The sequence below is a fragment of the Prionailurus viverrinus genome, chromosome D3 (genome assembly GCF_022837055.1).
Source record: "Prionailurus viverrinus isolate Anna chromosome D3, UM_Priviv_1.0, whole genome shotgun sequence".
Classification (NCBI taxonomy): Eukaryota; Metazoa; Chordata; class Mammalia; order Carnivora; family Felidae; genus Prionailurus; species Prionailurus viverrinus.
Window position 1 is genome coordinate 70,428,733 of NC_062572.1, and position 20,462 is coordinate 70,449,194.

The following is a 20,462-nucleotide window of genomic DNA, read 5'->3' on the forward strand; positions in this document are numbered from 1 at the left end:
CGCAGAGACATAACGCAACACAATAAAATTGCCGATCACACAAGCCACCAGAAAGGAGAGGTTTAAGGATCTCCATAACCACCCCTAGGTCAGATAACTAACAAGGTTAAATCCAGGTTTCAGGCTTTTTGCAATGTATCATATCACTAAAAGAGGAGAGAGAGAAACAGCCAGTGTGCTAAGAGACCCCATGAGGCTCAAATCACACATATGCCACTTCTCCAACTGGGATGCATGAACTCCTAGAGAGATGGTCCATGATGTGCTAGGAATAAGCACATCAGAAAGGTCAACAAATAAGGTCAGAAAACAGACATGCTACTTTTTCCTGAACTATTAATTTTACACAAAAGATTCCAAGGAAGTTAATTAAGTCCATGAACTGGCAAATAATTCCATCTTAACAGAAATGAAACAAGCACGGATATGCTCACAGAAGGAGTACTTAAACGTGCATTAATTGAGAAGATAAACTATAAAACCTGGGCGTGGGCCAAGCAGCTTCCGACAAACTCCTCCATCCTTAAGGTTATGTACTCACTTGCCTCAGCTATTGTAACTAGGCTAAAAAAAGCACTATTAATAGCTCTGGTTGCTATCTCATCAATGCGTGAATTACTACGATTGGCAGAATTCGAGATCTGCTTAACAACAACAAAAGATTCTTTCTGTAACTGTTTTCGTTCTTTCTTTTGTTCTGCACTTACACGCTGCAGTTTGTGTAGAATATAGCAAAAATGCTGGGAGACTGAGGACAAAAAGTGGTACGCAGAGAGGGAGAGATACAGGGCTCCGCCTCATCCCACGGTTTTCTGGTCACTGTGAAGTTCTGATGAGAAACCCTACAAACCACCCATCCTAGACGCCTAATTTATTATACTACTGCCTTGTCTGCATCCACTATATATCACCACCCAGGGGTAAGTCAGGATCGGGTAAATTACAAGTAACAGACCCGTGTAATAATGGCTTCAATAAAAGTCCCAAAGTAGTTGCATTTTGCTCTGTGATGTTCTCTTGTGGCTCTACTACGTATAGTCTGCATTCCTAAGTGTCACGCATGGTCCGATATGGCTACACCAGCCCCAGCCATCACATTTTCATTCAAGTCAGCAGGACAGAGGTAAGTACACGCATTCCCTTTAAGAACTCTACCTGTTGGGGTGCCTGGGTAGCTCGGTCGCTTAAGTGTCCCACCCTTGACTTGGGCTCACAGGCTCACAGTTCGTGAGTTCGAGCCCCACATCGGGCTCCATGCTGATGGTACCGAGCCTGCTGGGGATTCTCTCTCTCTCCTCTCTGCCTCTCTCTCTCTCAAAATAAATAAATAAACTTAAAAAAAAAAGAACTCTACCTGCAAGTTTGCCCATATCACTTCTGCTTACATTCCCTTGGCCAGAATGCAGACTATATATGGTTGCAAAAGGTTCTGAGAAATGTGATCTATTCTCGGCATCCGTGTAGTCCGCTGATATGGGGGAAGAGACAAACTAGCAGTCAGTGTCATACCATATTCGAATAAATCCTTTGCAATGCCCCCTAAACATGCCCCTTCCATCTGAGATGATGGAACAGCTAGTGTGCTGAACATACCCTGCCTTTCTGAGCCCTTTCTGTAACTCAGCTCAGGGGAAACAAGTGTGTCCAGATAACCAGTGGGCTTTATGAACAACTTGAGAACTGGCAGGAACACTGGTACACTTAACCAAGACATCCTTTTTGTTGTTGTTAATATAAGCAACAGGAAGCCTCAAAGCACATGCTATTAATCATACCACAAAAGAAAAGGGTTAATAACTTCAGCTTCTACACAGCAAGAATTTGCCTGCTTCCTGATTTGACCAAGTCAGCTATGAAATTAACGAAAGTAACAGCTTGGATTTAAGCCACACCTTTCCTCACTGGAAATCAAACTTTGCAAGTATATAGTAATGCTATTTTATTTTCATAATGTACCCTAACGACAAAATAAAACCTGGTATTTATTGGCACATCTTAAATCTCTCCTGCTTTAACATCTAATTTGCTATATGCAAATATATACGTACACAAGGATAAGAACTGAAAAAGAATGAGAAAAAATGGCAACAGCTGATTTGTCACACCGTGGTAGAATTATAGCTTATCTGTTTAAATATTCATTACTTCTAACGCTCTTTGTGCTGTAATGTTTTAAACATTTTTATAAACACACACAGGAATATACATATTACACACATACAGCACGGAGTATGGACAACAATAGATGGTATCAGGAAAACATCACTGGTTTTGAAGCTACACGTAATCTTAAAGTCCAGTCTTCCCACCTACCAGCTGTGTGACTTAATGAAAATTACATAACGTCTGTAGAATAAGGATCACACTAGTACCATTTAATGTCTGTTGCTCTCATTTCCACCCTGCTCTCACCTATGATCAGTAGTGCAGGGGGCCAAAACCCGCAAACTCTTATTTTCCAAACTCCTTTGCCTGCTGGCTTCAGATTAGAGCAGACAATGAGACTGGAAGTGGACAAGAACGGAGAAGGCAGTTTTCTTTCTGCTTCCGGTCGGCTCTCTAGCAGATGCAACCATGGTTCCACAGGCTTCCTGCTCGGGTAGGAAGGCTCCAAGGGTAGTGGAGCAAACTGGGGCCGTCTCAAAATCAAACGGATCTCAGAACATAAACAATAGATGGACCCACAAACTGTTATTTACCCAAACAGCACCATCTCTTAAGCGGTATAAATATGTAAATGGGCAGAATTGTTTTTACTTTTAGAAATATTCCTGGAAAGCTTTATACTTTAGAATAACTACTATTGAAAAGACCTCCTCTCTTAAAGTTGGTATCTGTCAGTCTCTCTATACTTTCTAAGATAAACAAGCCGGGGGGTAAGAATTGACCAATATTACCAAGGCACAGAAATATTATTAGGAAGAGTTTTAAAAAGACGAATTTAAAATGTTCCAACCCTTACCCTCAATCCATAGCATCAGGAGCCACTGGAAGCATAATATGTCAGACTATGAAAATATGTGACTCAGCAGCTTATGAAATTTTTAATTGCAAAATGATCTCAACTTGGCTTGCTTTTGCACCAAATGGCCTGGAAAACAGTACTGATAGCTAGCCAGGCTTCCAATTTGACAAAGTTATGGCCAGGGATGCTAAGGAGGTTGCTGCTGGATCTGCGTATCATCCTTTTCAATCATCTAGAAAAGGGGAGGCAATAGCCTTAATTTTGTCAGCAGAAAGGCTGAGGGAACACGAAACACGAAAGACAAAAATAAACGGTGTTTGGAAAAGTGGAGAAAGTGACACAGATGGGAGGGGGGAAAGATGAGGACGATAAAGGGTAAATGGCATTTGCTTTCAGCACTTATCATGTTCTAAACACTTACTCACTACTTGTCATATATATGTTATTTAAATGTAACAGAAGCCCACAGGGTAAATGATGTTCTAGCTTCTATTTTTAAACTGAGGGAATTAGGGTTCGATGAAGTTTAAGTAACTTAATCAAAGTGACACAACTAGCAGAAGGCAGGGTCCAGTTTCTAGCTCAGATCTGATGCCAAAAGCTTCCAACTCACCATCCCGCTGGGGAAGATTTCTAGCTGCTTCTCTCCCTCCCTTTCTTTCGCCTGGCCTCTGTCAAGTATGGAACCTCTATGGCCTTGTGGAAGTGAATCTGGAGACTCCCAAGCACCAATGAATTATACCTCCCTTTCTCTCCCCACTATTCATCCAACTGGATTCAATAAGCCTTTGAGGACCAGGGTCTGGCTCACAAAAGCAGAAAAACGAAAGATACTTACCATAATTCCGCAAGGAATCATCGTTCCATTTTTATAGACAGGGAAAGGCTTAGAGAGATATAAAACTTTCACAGGTTATAGAGATAATTAGATTACTTACGGGAAAGGGTTTAAACCCAGGTCTGGTCTACTTCCACATTCTTCAGAATCTTACCTAACAATTCTAAAAGGCTCAGGAGCAAAGATACAGCTTGTTAATGCACAAGCTGAAATTTACAACACTAACTCATCCTCACAGTGATTCTGTTCTTTTTACAACATTAAAAAAAAAATTTTTTTTTTAATGTTTGTTTATTTTTGAGAGAGAGACAGAGTGTGAGCGAGGGAGGGGCAGAGAGAGAGAGAGAGAGAGAGGGAGACACAGAAGCTGAAGCAGGCTCCAGGCTCCGAGCTGTCAGCACAGAGCCCCCGACACAGGGCTTGAACTCACAAACTGTGAGATCACGACCTGAGCCAAAGTTGGATGCTTAACCGACTGAGCCACCCAGGCATCCCCCAACATTTTATTATGAAATCTGTCAAACATACAGGAAAATTGAAAGGATTATATAGTGAATACCCATATACCCACCACCTCCATGTTACATGAACATTTTGCTACATTTGTGATAACATCCCTACCCATCTATGCATCCCTACCTTCACCCATCAGTGTAGCTTATTTTGTTAATGTATTTCAAAGCAAAGCTCCAGATACATTTTAAATGGGAGTCTTGAATAACTCAAAACACTAAACTTTGGAATATTATTTACTCATGTAAAAGGTGGTCCCAAACTATACCAACTATCCTTTAAGAACGTTTTTACTACCATTCACAAATTCTGTCAGCAAGTCGCCTTTGAATTTACTCCAATAGCCATGTTGAAATCAACATAAGTTAAAACAGCTGCTTCATAAAAGTTACACTCACTTGACTGTGATAGAATTTAACAGTTTTAAAGCAAATCCATTTTAATTGCTTCATATTTCAAGTAAGATTTGCCTTCCCAAAAAATGGAAATTCCCTAGCTTTAATATTCTTATTTTTTTTAACTCTTTAATATTTTAAAATTTCACAGTACTATAAATTCTGTCACAGAAGTCTTAGAAGCAGATCAAATCACTTCTAGCAAGCCTTGGAAACTTACTCCTAGGATCTCATTTGAAACTGACTGCTTTGGTATGGGAGAGGCTGCCACCGAGTCGGGACCCAACACCACATGCTGCCGACGCCCGCCTGCCCGAGGTGCACTCCCGATTCCTTCTGCTTCTAAGTCTAAGGTTATAGAGATAATTAGATATGGCAACTCTCAAGGATCAACTGATTCAGAATCTTCTTAAGGAAGACCATACCCCCCGGAATAAAATTACAGTCGTTGGGGTTGGTGCTGTTGGCATGGCTTGTGCCGTCAGTATCTTAATGAAGGACTTGGCAGGTGAACTTGCTCTTGTTGACGTCATGGAAGACAAACTGAAGGGAGAGATGATGGATCTCCAGCACGGCAGCCTATTCCTCAGAACACCAAAAACTCTCTGGCAAAGACTATAATGTGACTGCAAACTCCAAGCTGGTTATTATCACAGCTGGGGCACGTCAGCAGGAGGGAGAGAGCCGTCTTAATTTGCTCCAGTGCAATGTGACCAGCTTTAAGTTCATCATTCCTAATATTGTAAAATACAGCCCAAACTGCAAGTTGCTTGTTGTTTCCAATCCAGTGGGTGTCTTGACCTATGCGGCTTGGAAGATCAGCGGCTTTCCCAAAAACCGTGTTATTGGAAGTGGTTGCAATCTGGATTCACCGGTCCCGTTACCTAATGGGGGAAAGGCTGGGAGTTCACCCGGTAAGCTGCCATGGGTGGGTCCTTGGAGAGCATGGAGACTCCAGTGTGCCTGTATGGAGTGGAGTAAATGTTGCTGGTGTCTCCCTGAAGAATCTGCACCCTGACTCAGGCACTGATGCAGATAAGGAACCGTGGAAAGAGGTTCACAAACAGGTGGCTGACAGTGCCTATGAGGTGATCAAACTGAAAGGCTACACTTCCTGGGCCACTGGACTGTCTGGGGCAGATTTGGCAGAAAGTATAATGAAGAATCTTAGGCGGGTGCATCCGATTTCCACCATGATTAAGGTCTCTATGGAACAAAAGATGATGTCTTCCTTAGTGTTCCTTGCATCTTGGGACAGAATGGAATCTCAGACGCTGTGAAGGTGACCCTGACTCCTGAGGAAGTGGCCCGTTTGAAGAAGAGTGCAGATACACTCTGGGGGATCCAAAAAGAGCTGCAGTTTTAGAGTCTTTTAATGTTGTACCACATCACCGTCTAGACTACAATGGGATTTTTACTTGGAGGTTGTGTATATCGTGTTCTGTTATTCAAGTAAAAACGTTAAAAATGGCCTAGGAAAAATGTCAGTTTCCTAAGTTACAAATAGGAATGGTTTCACCAAGCCTTGCGGCTACATCCTGACGCTGGATGGTACCCATCTTGCGTCGTCCTAAGTCGGTTAACGTGAAACAGTTCCACTGCCTCAGAGACACCACCGCCCATAATGAATATGCTGCAGTTCGCTATTCAAACCAGATGTGTATTTACTGTGTGTTGTATGACTTACTTCTGGATCCTTCACCCAACATGCCTCGTGCAACTTTTGTTTTCTCCAGCCAATCACATCCTGGGACCCAATGTTTAAATTCAGCATTGCATGTATTGTGCATAACTGCTCTAAAGGATCTTATTTTGTGTACTGTGTAAGTCAGAACATAGTGAACGTTGCCATATGATGTAAAAAGAAAGATCTACCTACAAACGATGCAACCAACTATCTTAAGTGTCACACCAAGCAACTAAAATATCAAATAAGCTTCGAACAGTGAAAAAAAAAAAGAAAAGAAAAGAAACTGACTGCTTTATTCTATAACCTTCCTGGTGAATACGAATGAATTTGCTTCCCAACTCTCTGTGACAGAAAAGAGGCCCCGATCTTCCCTTCACAACTATTAAGAAGGAAACGAGCACAGAGGGCTGGCACACTGACTTTCACGGCCATTTCAGGCACGGTGGTCAGCAAATTACAAGGATAATACGAGAGAAGCCAAAACTGTAGTTTGACACCATACTACTTCCAATGAATATCATTTAGGAAACACCTTTTAGAAAGTCTAAAACCGGAAATACTTTTTTGCAGAGAGCAATTAAAAGTGAAATCGCGGGGCGCCTGGGTGGCGCAGTCGGTTAAGCGTCCGACTTCAGCCAGGTCACAATCTCGCGGTCCGGGAGTTCGAGCCCCGCGTCGGGCTCTGGGCTGATGGCTCAGAGCCTGGAGCCTGTTTCCGATTCTGTGTCTCCCTCTCTCTCTGCCCCTCCCCCGTTCATGCTCTGTCTCTCTCTGTCCCCAAAATAAATAAACGTTGAAAAAAAAAAAAAAAGTGAAATCGCTCCTGTTCCCACCCTACAACTGCACACAGGCATTTGGATTGCGGATACTGACCTATCTACTCCATGTATCCCTGCAAGGAGCCACCACAAGGAACCAGCAAAATGAAATTAACTCTACTTTATAAGCCACAAAATTAGTTTCAGTCCTGAAAATAAAGGAGGGTGGAAAAAAAAAAAAAGCCATTCTTTCACCTGGTATATAAAATCTACCAAATCATTCCAAGTAAAAATGAACTGAGAATGTAATTATTGTTTATTTACAAAGCACTTCCTTTTCTTGAAAGTTCAAAGCGCTTTCATTGGAAATGTTTTCACAACTATGCCTGTTTCTGAGGGCCACATACTTTTTCTCTTACGGTAGTTTTTCTTTCTCGCAATGAGTCAGCCCAGAAAAAGCCAAAACTGAAGAGAAAAATAACCATCACATAAAATAAATTACAACCACTGCATAGCATACCTGTCGTAACGGATTCAATAACTTTCTCAATAAAAGTAACCGGGAGAGATAGGAGTTTTAATCTTCAAATTCTACTTTATTAATTTCTCTACGACAGCATCCGCCTAAACACACAATCACAACTTTGGCCTTGCAATTTGGCTGGGACACCCACCACCGCAAGCAAAGGAAAAAAAAACATTTTTGATGGCTCATTCAAATGGAAAAGCCATATATCAGAAGTTATTGTGTAAAACCTCAGTACTTTGACGGAAAGCGCAGTGTGGGAGAACACATTTAATTAGGGTTGGCTCTTCAAAACATTAAATACTCGGTTATAATCACATTACAGCTTTGTCTTATAAAGAGAAAACACAAGAAAGTTCAAGGTCAGTCCTTCCTTGCTTCAACTCTTTTTTTAGGCATCAGAGGCAAGTAAAAAGCTTGAAAATATAAGAAAAGACAAGGTCAAAGAAGTTAAGGATAGAACCAAAAGAAAACTAAATAACTGTTATGTTTTTCTTTCTCCCAATATTAAATATTCAGCATAATTAGTAATTCTTCCAGTGACTATCTGAAATCTCTATTATAAATGTGTATACTGGGGGCACCTGGGTGGCTCAATTGGTTAAGCAGCTGACTTCGGCTCAAGTCATGAGCTCATGGTTCGGGAGTTCGAGCCCCGCGTCGGGCTCTATGCTGACAGCTCAGAGCCTGGAGCCTGCTTCACTTTCTGCGTCTCCCTTTCTCTCTGTCCTTCCCCTGCTCCCACTCTATCTCTTTCTCTCTCAAAAATAAATTAACATTAAAAAAAATTTTTTTTAACGTGTATACCAAAGAGCAGATATTTTCATAATTTAGTTACATTAGAAATCTGAGTAGGGGGGCACCTGGGTGGCTCAGTCGGTTAAGCGTCCGACTTCAGCTCAGGTCACGATCTCACGGTCCGTGAGTTCAAGCCCCGCGTCAGGCTCTGGGCTGATGGCTCAGAGCCTGGAGCCTGCTTCCAACTCTGTGTCTCCCTCTCTCTGCCCCTTCCCAGTTCATGCTCTGTCTCTCTCTGTCCCAAAAATAAATAAACGTTAAAAAAAATTAAAAAAAAAAAAAAAAAAAAAGAAATCTGAGTAGGGGCGCCTGGGTGGCTCAGTCAGTTGGGCGGCCGGCTTCAGCTCAGGTCATGATCTCACGGTCCGTGAGTTCGAGCCCTGCATCGGGCTCTGTGCTGACCGCTCAGAGCCTGGAGCCCGTTTCAGATTCTGTGTCTCCCTCTCTCTGACCCTCCCCCGTTCATGCTCTGTCTCTCTCTGTCTCAAAAATAAATAGACGTTAAAAAAAAAAAAATTAAAAAAAAAAAAGAAATCTGAGTAAACTTGTAAATCACTATATGGTCACTGGCCTTTTTCAAAAAAAATTTTTAAACAAAATTTATCTTTTAAACATTACCATGTAACATCCATTACTAATAGTGACCGCTTTTGTGTACCTGCTAGGTGCCTGGCTCTTTCCTACGCTTTTGCTCATTCGATCACCTCGGCAGTCCTACAAAGGGAGGCACTATCCTCAGTTTACCCTGACTGATCTGAGTCACTACTGAGAGGTTTACAGCGAACACCTAGTCGGTAGACAGCAGGACTGGCATTGAGCTCCAGGTCTGCCTGACACCAACAGCCAATCTCACACTTGCATCCCTTACACAATTCCGATTATCAAAATCTAGAGCCAATCCCTCCGAAGGACGATGTAAATGGTGGCCTCCACAATCAGAAAAGAAAACAATCTGTTTCAATCACAGAATTATTTCTGGAGGGACTCCTTACACCTTCTGGAATGTCCTTTTTAAAAAAACAAAAACCACATTTGTGAGGTCGGGAGAGGCTGCGACTGGCCTGCTCTGGCCCCACCACAAGCAGGGCTGTGGTTTAAAACAAAGAATGACCGGCACTTAGAGATGCCTTAGCTGTCGACAAACAAGAGGCCAGCGGCCTCCCAAACAGAATCTCAGCACTTAATACCTATTATGGACTGAATGCGTCCCCCCACCCAAATTCATATATTGAAGCCCTAACCCCCAATGCGATGGTAACAAAAGGGGAGGCCTTTGGGGGTGATCAGGTGTAGAGGAGGTCACGAAGGTGGAAACCCTACCTCGGGATTAACGCCCTTACAAGAAGAGGAAGACACACCAGAGCTTTCTCTCTCCACCGTGTGAAAATAGAGCTCGCCAGGGAGATGGCCAGGGAGAGGGCCCTCACCAAGAATTAAATCTGCTAGCACCTGGATCTTAGACCTCCCAGCCTCTGGTACTGAAAGAAGCGAGTGTTTGTTGTTCCAACCATCCGGGCTACGGTATTTTATTATAGCTGTGTGAGCTATGTGTCATCACCATATACCCTGCTCCGTCGCATCACAATCAGAGAGGTTAAGTGTCTTCGATCACTGGCTTTGCAGAACATCTTTAACAGGGGAGGGTGATATGCTTACAGCGTAAAGTAAGAACTACGTATCAACTGCCTTACTAACTGTAACTAAGGCTACCAATACTACTGATACCTTTGATGAGCTGAACATCTGAAGTATTTATTATAATACGGGTTAGTCAGCATCAAGTCTTTTTGTACTAAAGTCTTTGGCTAGTTTCACAAACTATCGAAAAGAGACTGTATTTTTTTTCAGATAAATTAGTGAGTAAGAAGCGGTACCATAGCAATTGTTGTCAAGGCAAGTTCATTTAGGAAGCAAGGAGAAATCTCTTGTGGGCAATATCTATTTAACAATCAGATTTTCCTTTCTGCCTGTCATTGGCCAAATTTTGCACCACATAAAATGGAAAGCCAGTTGGAGAAAGAGCAAAAACACGGCTGGTGTTTCAAAACATTTCTTACATAAATTTTGAAGTCTGACGAACAGACCAAAAAGACAAAATATTCTCTGAAATTTTAAACTCCTATAAGTTTATCAGAGATTTTCTGATCACTCACATCATCTAATTAAATGTATCTTCTTTTAAATTATTTTGACTTCAACAAAAAGCAGAGGAGCTTCAATGCAGGTTAAAAAAAAGTGATTCGATGAGGAGAGATGTTGTATAGTTTCAGAAGTTATTTTACATACAATACCTCATTTATTCTTCACAATAACCTGGTACAAAAAGTCTTGTTTGTTGATCAGGCTTATGTGGTAGGATAATGAGATTCAAAGAGGTAAAGAACTTGTCTACGATCATGCTGGCCTGGGACTCCATTCCAAATCATCTGATTCTCAATATCAAGCTCTGGCAATCTACCCTTATCCACAAGGACTTCCGGGAATGAGAGAAAAGTCAGCTGAGAGCTCCCTGTGGTATAATCCAGAGTGGAGCTATGAGGCGAGGGGAAGGCACTGGTGTGGACTCACAAGAGGCCTGGCCAGCACCTCTTGCCACTAAGGGACTACGAGCTCTAGCTTCATGAAGAGCCTTGTGGGCAAGTCCTAAAACTCAGGAGAAACTGTGGGAATCCTCATCAACTCTGAGGTCTGCTGTCTGGGAAAACCAGGCTCTTGTCCCCCACCTCCGCCCCAGCTAATCCTCGCTGGGATTCCAGGAAATGAAATTGAGTCTATGTACAAAGTCACAAGAGCCCTCAATACATTAATTTTCTTTGTTATTTAACATGTGCCACCTACAGAAATACCCTGCTTTCCACAAAGGAATTAGAATGAGTAAATCTGGGGGCGCCTGGGTGGCTCAGTCAGTTAAGCTTCCCACTTCGGCTCAGGTCATGATCTTGTAGTAAACGAGTTCGAGCCCTGCATTGGGCTCTGTGCTGACTGCTCAGAGCCCGGAGCCTGCTTCGGATTCTGGGTCTCCCTCTCTCTCTGCCCCTCCCCACTCGTGCTCTGTCTCTCTCTGCCTCTCAAAAATAAAGAAACGTCATAGAATGAGTAAATCTGCTTTCAATATGGTGCCAAGGACAGAACCATGAATAAAGGAGGAAGCCCCAAAATATCTGTTTAAGGATAATCTAGGGCTGAAAATAAGCACAAATATTACCGTTAGTTAAAATTGTGGATCATACCATACCTAAGAAAACTATATTTGAGACACACTGAACACTGCATGTATAAAACCTGGAGGGGAAAGACAGGACATAAAGTTGCAGGTACAGAAAAGACTGAGATGATCAAACTAACAAAAACTCATTAATAACTGAATATTACCTGCCAAAAGGGTTAATGAGCATTTAGTCTAAATTAATAAAAAAAAATGCAATGTCCAGAATCAGGGAGTTTAGACTCCAATCTATTTCGTGCTGGAGTACTGTACCAATGGTCACACTTCAGGATAAACTGATACAATGAACCTCATCAGCAACAGAAAACAATGAAGAGAACGACAAGAAGAGAAACCAAGATAACACAAGAGCAGAAGGTCAGTTAAAACCATCAGAGCTGCCTGACAACAATATATTCCTCAGTAGGTAATAGTACCAGCTCAACTGTGTAATGATGGGCCCACAGCAAAATAGATCCAAGCACGGGAAAGGGACCCAGACCAAGTGAGTGGTGCTGAAATGGACCAGCTATATTAGAATGCTTCTTGAAAATGTCTATGACAGGGCCCAAGCACATGTGTAATGACTTAGAAATTAAAGGGTGTAAGCGCATGTGCATGCACTTTTTTTAATTATGCCAGATGGACTGCTAATGTTGGGAAGTCACCTGCTGACCTTTAGCCTCGCTTCTCCTAATCTTGGAATTCTACGATTCATTAAAGGATACGTTAATTAAAATTCTAGCATTCTTTTGGAAACGGTAAAGTGATGTATCAGTTGGTTCTTCTTCCATTTTGCCAGCATTTTAGAGAAACATCTAAACTAAAAAGCTATAAAGAGGAAGGAAACCATGATTTCTTGTACTGCAAAATTATGAAGAGGCTTGTTGGCATGTATCACAGTTGCTGCCCGGTAAGGTATTTTATTAATGTACGACTGATCCTAACCACTTCCAGGGAAAGACAGAAACCACACTTGATACGTGTGAAAACAACTTTTTTAAAAAAGAACAAAATCCATACAAGTAATTTTCACTGCTCTCATTAACTATGGAAAAAACTTACTAGTGGTCATTAAAAGATAATAATAATTCCTCCAGTTATTTATTACCTTCTATTCAAACATCATCCAAACACTCACTGCATACTGCAGGACCAATAATAAACAGAAAGGAGAAAGGTGTGGGGGCTGCATCATGGAGCAGTTAGTCTGAGATAGAGAAGTTGTTAGCAGCATAGTGACAAGAACACCTAACTGTAAAAATTCAATTTAGGTGCAACCCAAATGATACTGTATTAATAAAGTAGATTTCAGAATACAGAGGAAATCTCCATTTCTTAAGTTTTACTGACAAAGAAATAAACATTTGTTTTTAAGGGTGGCTGAATACTGAATTTACTGAAGTTGGTAAGTGTACTGAGGTTGTGTAAGAGAGATCCCCTTTCAGGAAATACACATTCAAATATTTAGAGATAAAGGGTCACAATGCATGTAACTTACCTTCAAATGGTTAAAAAAAAAAAAAAACCACTGTGTGTGTGTGTGTATGTGTGTGTGTGTGTAGAATGGGAGAGGAGGAGGGAGAGAATAGAGATACAAAACTAATAGGATAAAATGTTAATAATAAATCAATCTGTATACTATATCATTTTTTATAATACCTTTAGTTTTTGAACTTTTATACATGTATGAACTTATTTCCAAATAAAGCTTTTTAAAAAGAACAAGAAGCAGATGAGGAAAAAATAGCAAAATACTGATAATTCTTAAAGATGGGTTATGGATAGATGGGGATTCATTCTACCAATTTCCCTACTTTTATCCATCTTTGAAATTTTCCACAATGTTACAAAATAAAGAGGAGGTGAGTCAGCTACTGTAACTGTATGTAAGTTAGCTACTAAAGTGACTGGAAATGAATGGATACACACACACACACACACACACACACACACACACACACACACACAGGAATATTATTCAACCTTCAAAAAGAATGAAAGCTTGCCACATGCAATGACGTGGACAGAGCTAGAGTGTATTATGCTGAGTGAAATAAGTCAATCAGAGGACAAATACCATATGATTGCACTCATATGTCTTATTTAAGAAACAAAACAGGGGGCGCCTGGGTGGCGCAGTCGGTTAAGCGTCCGACTTCAGCCAGGTCACGATCTCGCCGTACGTGAGTTCGAGCCCCGCGTCAGGCTCTGGGCTGATGGCTCAGAGCCTGGAGCCTGCTTCCGATTCTGTGTCTCCCTCTCTCTCTGCCCCTCCCCCGTTCATGCTGTCTCTCTCTGTCTTAAAAATAAATAAACGTTGAAAAAAAAAATTTAAAAAAAAAAAATAATAAAAAAAAAAAAAGAAACAAAACAGATGAACATATGGGATAAAAAGATAAAAGAGAGGGAAACAAACCATTAGAGAGTCTTAAAGATAGAGAACAAACTGAGGATTGATGGTGGGAGGTGGGTGGGGGATGGGCTAGATGAGTGATGGGTACTTAGGAGGGCATTTGTTGTGATGAGCACTGGGTGTTGTATGTAAGTGACGAATCACTGAATTCTACTCCTGAAGCCAATATTGCAGTATATGTTAAGTAACTAGAATTTAAATAAAAATTGGAGAAGAAAAAGATAATAATAAAGTGACTGCAAAACAGAAGGCATTCAATAAACGACAGACGTGTTATTATAAACTGAATTCACATCTATCTTGAATGTAGACAAGGTATTAGCTGTTGGTCTTTAATTACAAACAAGAATCTATTGACAATCCACAAACGTAAGGTGCTCTGCTGGAGACTGCAGTGAACATGGTCGCATAAGTCAAGCACCAGCTGACGTACTCAGGACTCAAGTGGTGATCAGAAAGGACCAGAAAGTAAAGGTCAGGAGTCAAAGAAACTGAGCTCAAGTGCAAACCAACATCACCTCCTATGTGATCTTAGATAATAACCAGGAACATCTCTTCATCAATCACATTAAAAAGGTGAAATCATGTGTTTGACAAGGTTGCTACAAGAATAAAGTGAAATACACAAGAAGTTGCTCTATGACCTCTCAAGTGTTATATACATGTTAGTTCTCATTGTATTGCGTGTAGAGCCCAGGTGCGGAGGTGATGTCTATACACAGTAATCGTAACACAAAGCAGAGTGCTAAGTCCGCCACAGGAAAAGATCACCCCTGGCTAGGAGAGAACAGGAAATCTTTGTGGAGGAAGTGGTACCTGAGACAGCGCTTAACGGATGGACGGGCAGAAAAAAGTCAGAGAGGAGGAAACAGGATCGTAGGTGGAAGAGATAATCCAAGAAAGGACATGAAAGGGAGAAAGCGTAAGGCATGTAAAGAGTAACAGAGTTATGGCTAGAGTCTGAGAAACAAATACAGCAGAATAACTAAAATTAAATCGGAAAAAGTGAGGATAAACTGGAGAAGGCCTTGCCTAACTCCTGTGAGGGTCCAGATGTGTGGTTCACCGCTCACCTAGCACGAGCAAGCTCTTCTTCCCTGCTAGTGCCAACAAAACTTCACTATCCAAAGCTATAAAATTGTCCAAAATAAGGTGCTCGGTTTCAAAGGAAATTAATCAAGTCAAACCTACCATACGTACACTGCTGCGACAGGAAATGGCTTTCTATAATCAGGAAAAACTCAATCCCAGTGAAGATAAATGTCACCCAAAAGAGTTTATATTTGGCTTTGGAGTATTTTTTTTTTCAGGGAGGAGCTTCCAAGTCATATTTTTCTTAAGCCGATGCTAAAGTAAGAAGATTCCCAGGGCACCTGGGTGGCTCAGTCGGTTAAACACCCCACCTTCAGCTCAGATCATGATCTCACAGTTTGGGAGTTCGGGCCCTGCATCGGGCTCTGCACTGCTGGTGCAGAGCCTGCTTAGCACTCTCTCTCTTCCCCCTTTCTCTCGACCCCTCCCCTACTTTCTCTCTCTGGGTCCCTCTCTCAAAATAAATAAATAAACTTTAAAAAAAAAAAAGTAAGATAATTCCTTAACTACCCACCAAAAGATCTTCAAAAGTGGTCATACAACTGAAGTCAAATGTTCTTGTAAACCTGACTGACTTCCACAGAACGTGGCTTAATTCAAAATTACGTGACTATTTTTCCTTTCTTATCCTTTTTGCAATAAATAATAAATAGCTGTACTTTTTAGGAAGAGAACATCCTTTTGCTGTTTTCTGGTAATCCTTTGAGTCACCTACTGTGAAATAATGAATAATCACTCCATCATGATTTATACCTTTATATGACTAATCTCATGAAGACGTAAGAAGGTACGTAAAATGTCTTGTGACTATAGCACACTAAAAATCTTAAGTCCATTTTAATGCCCTTAACTGAATATTAAATTTTTTTTCACTGCCACCTCTCCCCCTGACTCTGAATGTTACATTTTTTACTGGTGAGAAGAAAGGCCATAGAACCATTGCAAGTTATGTGGAAATAACCTCAGAGATCATCTATTCCGACCTTCTCCTTCAACAGACAAAAAAAACCGGAAGCTAGGGAAATTAAGGGACTTCCTTCTGATACACTGCTAACTAGGTAGAAACAGCTCTAAAGTTTAAAAGGTTTTTGGCACCTGGTACTGATGACACCACATTCCCATACTGGACATTCTTCTGACGACACATAACTCCAAGAAAAACTAAACACTGCACACAAATCTATGTTTGCCCTTAAAAAACAAACAAAAAAACCAGAAAAGTGCAAAGAATTGGCATTGTTTCGAAGAAAGCAGTTAATGAACTTATACTATCTCTCCCCCCCCACCCCAAATCCCCAACCATACTGAAGTAATGGAAAATACTCAGCTTTTATAACCTCATACCAGTTTAATGATCGAAAAATGGAAACACGAGAAGTCAGTGCTATGCTGCGTTCGGAAGCCATGAATGCCTCCCCAACAGAAACGAGGGCAGCGGGTAGGAGCAAAGCAGAGAACGAACTTCGGCGGGTCTGGCATGCTAGGGAGCCTGCTCAGCACGGAGGACAGAGCTAGGAGGGAGCACAAACGTAATTCAACCCACGGTGTTAAAAGAAATCAAAGGAAGGCAAATCTGGAAAGCCTGGCCCAGAGATCAATTCCAAAAGTCAACAGAGGTCTTTAAAAAAAAAAAATGTTTTTAATGTTTTATTTATTTTTGAGAGAGAGAGAGAGAGACAGAGTATGAGCAGGGGAGGGGCGGAGAGAGAAGGAGACACAGAATCGGAAGCAGGCTCCAGGGCTCGAACTTGTGAACCGCGAGATCATGACCTGAGCTGAAGTCGGATGCTCAACTGACTGAGCCAGTCAGGTGCCCAACAGAGGTCTTTCAACCCAAAGATGTTCCCAAGACTCATTACCTAGTACATTACCAAGCGGGACTACACTTCCACATCAAACTGCTATCCCTCGCGGTGTGGAGGGCACGCTGCAGCCAGGATTTGGCCGTGGGACTGGGCTCGACGTAGAGTTCCTTCAAACAGCCGAGCCCTGCACTACGCAAGGACGGCCTACGAGGCTGCTTTAGTAAGAGGCGCCTGCAGACCCTACAGCTGCCGCACTGCCGGCCTGGTTTCTGATTCTCCTTCAGAATAAAGCAGAAGGTCAGGTTCTGTGACTTCACACGACACGGGCCCGCCACGCTAACTAGAGAAAGGACCAGAGCTCCTGCTGCCACTCCCAGGGTCATCACGCCCGACACCGTGAACCGGAAATGAGGCTTCACTGTCTGGGAGGGAAAGGTTTCCCTCAGTTAATGAAATCTGCTTCCAATCTGATAAAACCCGTGTTTGTGCCACTCCAGAATTCAATACAAAATTCCTCAAAATGTGCTCATTTGTCACTGAATGAATAAAACACAGAGTCTAACAAGAAAACTACACCTAATTAGTCACGTAAGGTCCTGACCAATAAAGCCTCTAAAACAGCAGTGTCTCCTCATACAGCACAGCAGTAAAAGGTTTCCAAGACCTTAACTGTATAATACTGTGCCGCTAAAGCGCACGCAATATGCGTATTTATAAACATTATTCTTGGAAAGTGGTGTTTTACAGGTACACAATCTCTTCGTTATTTGCATATATTTCACCGCATTAATCGCTGCACTAAATGGACAAAATATGTTCAGTTACTTCCGGTATTTCGCATTCAGCCAGCTGCACAGGGCCGACGTAACCATCAGTAGTGGCAGCCAAGCAAACGCAGTTTCTTATGCCGATTAGACAAACTCTATCTACGCCAGAGAACTGACAAAACCTGATCAGACTTACTTGCTACTCCGGATGCCAGTCCATACAGCAGTCCGCCCCCATCGGATTGCTGTGGGAGAACGTGTGCTCCTGGAGGGGGCGGCTTCTCTTGTCTGATAAAGTTATACAATAGGGTTTTCACAAGTTTGCTGGTGTATGGAAGACTACACAAAAAGAAAAAAAAGAAGAAAATCAAACCCGTGGAAGTCGCCTGACTTTGTGTAACAATAAACAGAATCTACAGAATCTATTAATATTAAAGGGATTAACACTTCGAAGGAACCTAGCACTGTCACATAACGGTGAAGATCGTGGGCTTTGAGATCAGACTTGAGGCTGAATTCTGGCTTTCCTGTTTCTATGCCACAGTTGTTGGTCAAATCACTTCAATTCTTGAGCTTCAGTTACCTTACTGGTAATCCCGTATAACAGGTGAGATATTATTAATTCAGGGTATTATACGGTACCTGGTGCTTGAAGGGAGACAGTACCATAGAATCAGTAGGGAAACACAAGAATTAAGAAAGCATTAATACAAAAGACTACACATTTTAAGTATGAAATCATTCAATTTATGCATGCACACACAAGACACATATGCATACAGGTGGTTTAGATGTTAACGCTCTTTGCTTTAAAGTAATGGAATGAGAGGAGAAGGGAGAGGACGCAGGTGAAAAGGGACATGTGTCCATAAATTAAGGTGATAAATCAATTCCTGCCATCTAGAGAAAACTCTGTAATAGAATCCTGAGCCAAAGCCCAGGCTCCTTCTCTATTATCAGCGGTTTTCAAGTATGTTCCAAAGAGCCCTAAGGGATTCTATGGCTGTGCCACAGGATACTCAAGGAGAGAGGTGACACACAGACAACCGAGGCAGCAAGGACGAGATGACAAAGACAGAGCTCCCACTCTCTGAGAACTTCCATCAAAGCTACTTGGTTTGTATCTGTTTTACAATCTCAAGTTCTGTGAAGACTGTGTCAATAGAAGATGTGTGTGTGTGTGTGTGTGTGTGTGTGTGTGTGTGTGTGCGCGTGTGTGTGTATTTTGTATCTACTCCCAGCCCCCCATTAGGAGACTGTAAGTTTCTGCTCAAGAGCAGAGCCCCCCATCCTAACACATGTCTGGCACATGGCTGCCACACAATAAGTGTCTGTGACCACGTGAAAGCAGGAACCGTCAGCTAAGAGGCTGCTGGAGTAGTCCAGACACAGGGTGACAGGGCAGAGATGATGGTCGTTTCAACGGGACTAGTGAGAGGGGGAGACTGAAAACAACTTCAGCAGACAGACATGACTGATGGGTGCTTACACATAGAGAATGATGCAGAAGGAAGAAGGAGGAGGACTTCAACGTTTCACTTCTACAAAGAAACCACTTGAGAAGGTAAGAAGCTGGGGGACGAAAGGGGCGGGGAGGATGGGCAGTTTAAACAGGAAAGCAGAAGTGGGTTACTTATGCGTGGGGTTTGGAGTGTGGACAGAATGACCGAAGGAAACGTTCGGCGGGACATCTGGGACAACGTTAAGGTTAGAGGACAAGACCCGAGACAGAGATTTGTACAATAAAAAAAAAAAAAAAAGAAGGTAGAAAAATGTAAAATAGAAACATACCATCGACCTCGCATCAAATACTTGTGACTGATGCTCTGTCGCAAAACCTCCTTGTGGAAGAGTTGGCAAGAAAGGAAAACCACCATTGTCGATACAGCTTCTACTGAGATTTCATATGTGATATCTCTGCAGAAACAGGAAGCAAACAGAATAATGATCACTTTGGAGGATTAGGACTGCTCTTTTCTAAATAAACTATACATTTAAAAACTCAATCTAAATACTCAATACGTTTCTAGGTTACAAAGAAACACTAATGTGTTTTACCTAAAAATTAAGTCAGGCAAAAAGAGGAAAGCTTTTCCCAACCATTAGCTTTTGTACTCGGGTCAGGCATCCCATTACTTTCCTATTTTCCAGTTCCAATCTCCTGCTGAATGACAAGTCTATTACTGTAGAATGGAAACAGTTAGCAGCAACGTTCTGCTTTGAAGATAAACCCTAAAACCTTAGGTTCATCCCTGTTTGGTTACAATGCAGAAACCCAATATTCAGATTGTCAAATTTAAGAGTAAGTCACAGTGCAAGGAAGAAAACAATGCCTTTTCGTGTTGATAATCACTTAACAATCAGAACAATGTATACCTTACAGCCCCCCATCTCTAGTGTCTGCTTCCATAAGGCCACCTCTGTATGTTCACCAAAATATGGACAGTGAACAAATTATTCCTGTTTTATTAAGCATATTTCTATTATGAAGGGCTACTCCTGTCCTCCCAAGATCATTAACTCTCTTTAGAAATAAGTCTTAGGTCAAAGAAAAAGGAAACAAGGTTTTGGCTGAGGAGGAAGTACAAAAAAGAATAAACGCATTAAGTAATCTTCAGTTACTACAAAAGTTTAAACACGATGATCACGGGGAACAGGAACAGATCAGGAAAGTGGAGATCTCAACAACACAAC

The 20,462-nt window shown here is 41.7% G+C and overlaps 1 protein-coding gene and 1 pseudogene across 3 annotated transcripts in view; one reads left to right on the forward strand and one right to left on the reverse strand.

Annotated features, from left to right (window-relative positions):
- DYM (dymeclin) overlaps window positions 1-20,462 on the reverse strand; it is a 356,068-nt gene that overhangs the window by 224,298 nt on the left and 111,308 nt on the right. For all 3 annotated transcript variants that reach the window (XM_047827558.1, XM_047827560.1, XM_047827559.1), the window contains exons 7-8: window positions 19,560-19,685; window positions 17,965-18,107 (exon numbers count right to left, since the gene is read on the reverse strand). In XM_047827558.1, the coding sequence (XP_047683514.1) occupies window positions 17,965-18,107; window positions 19,560-19,685 (269 nt within the window). The remainder of the gene's footprint in view (window positions 1-17,964; window positions 18,108-19,559; window positions 19,686-20,462) is intronic.
- LOC125149031 (L-lactate dehydrogenase A chain-like) lies at window positions 4,993-6,077 on the forward strand (annotated as a pseudogene).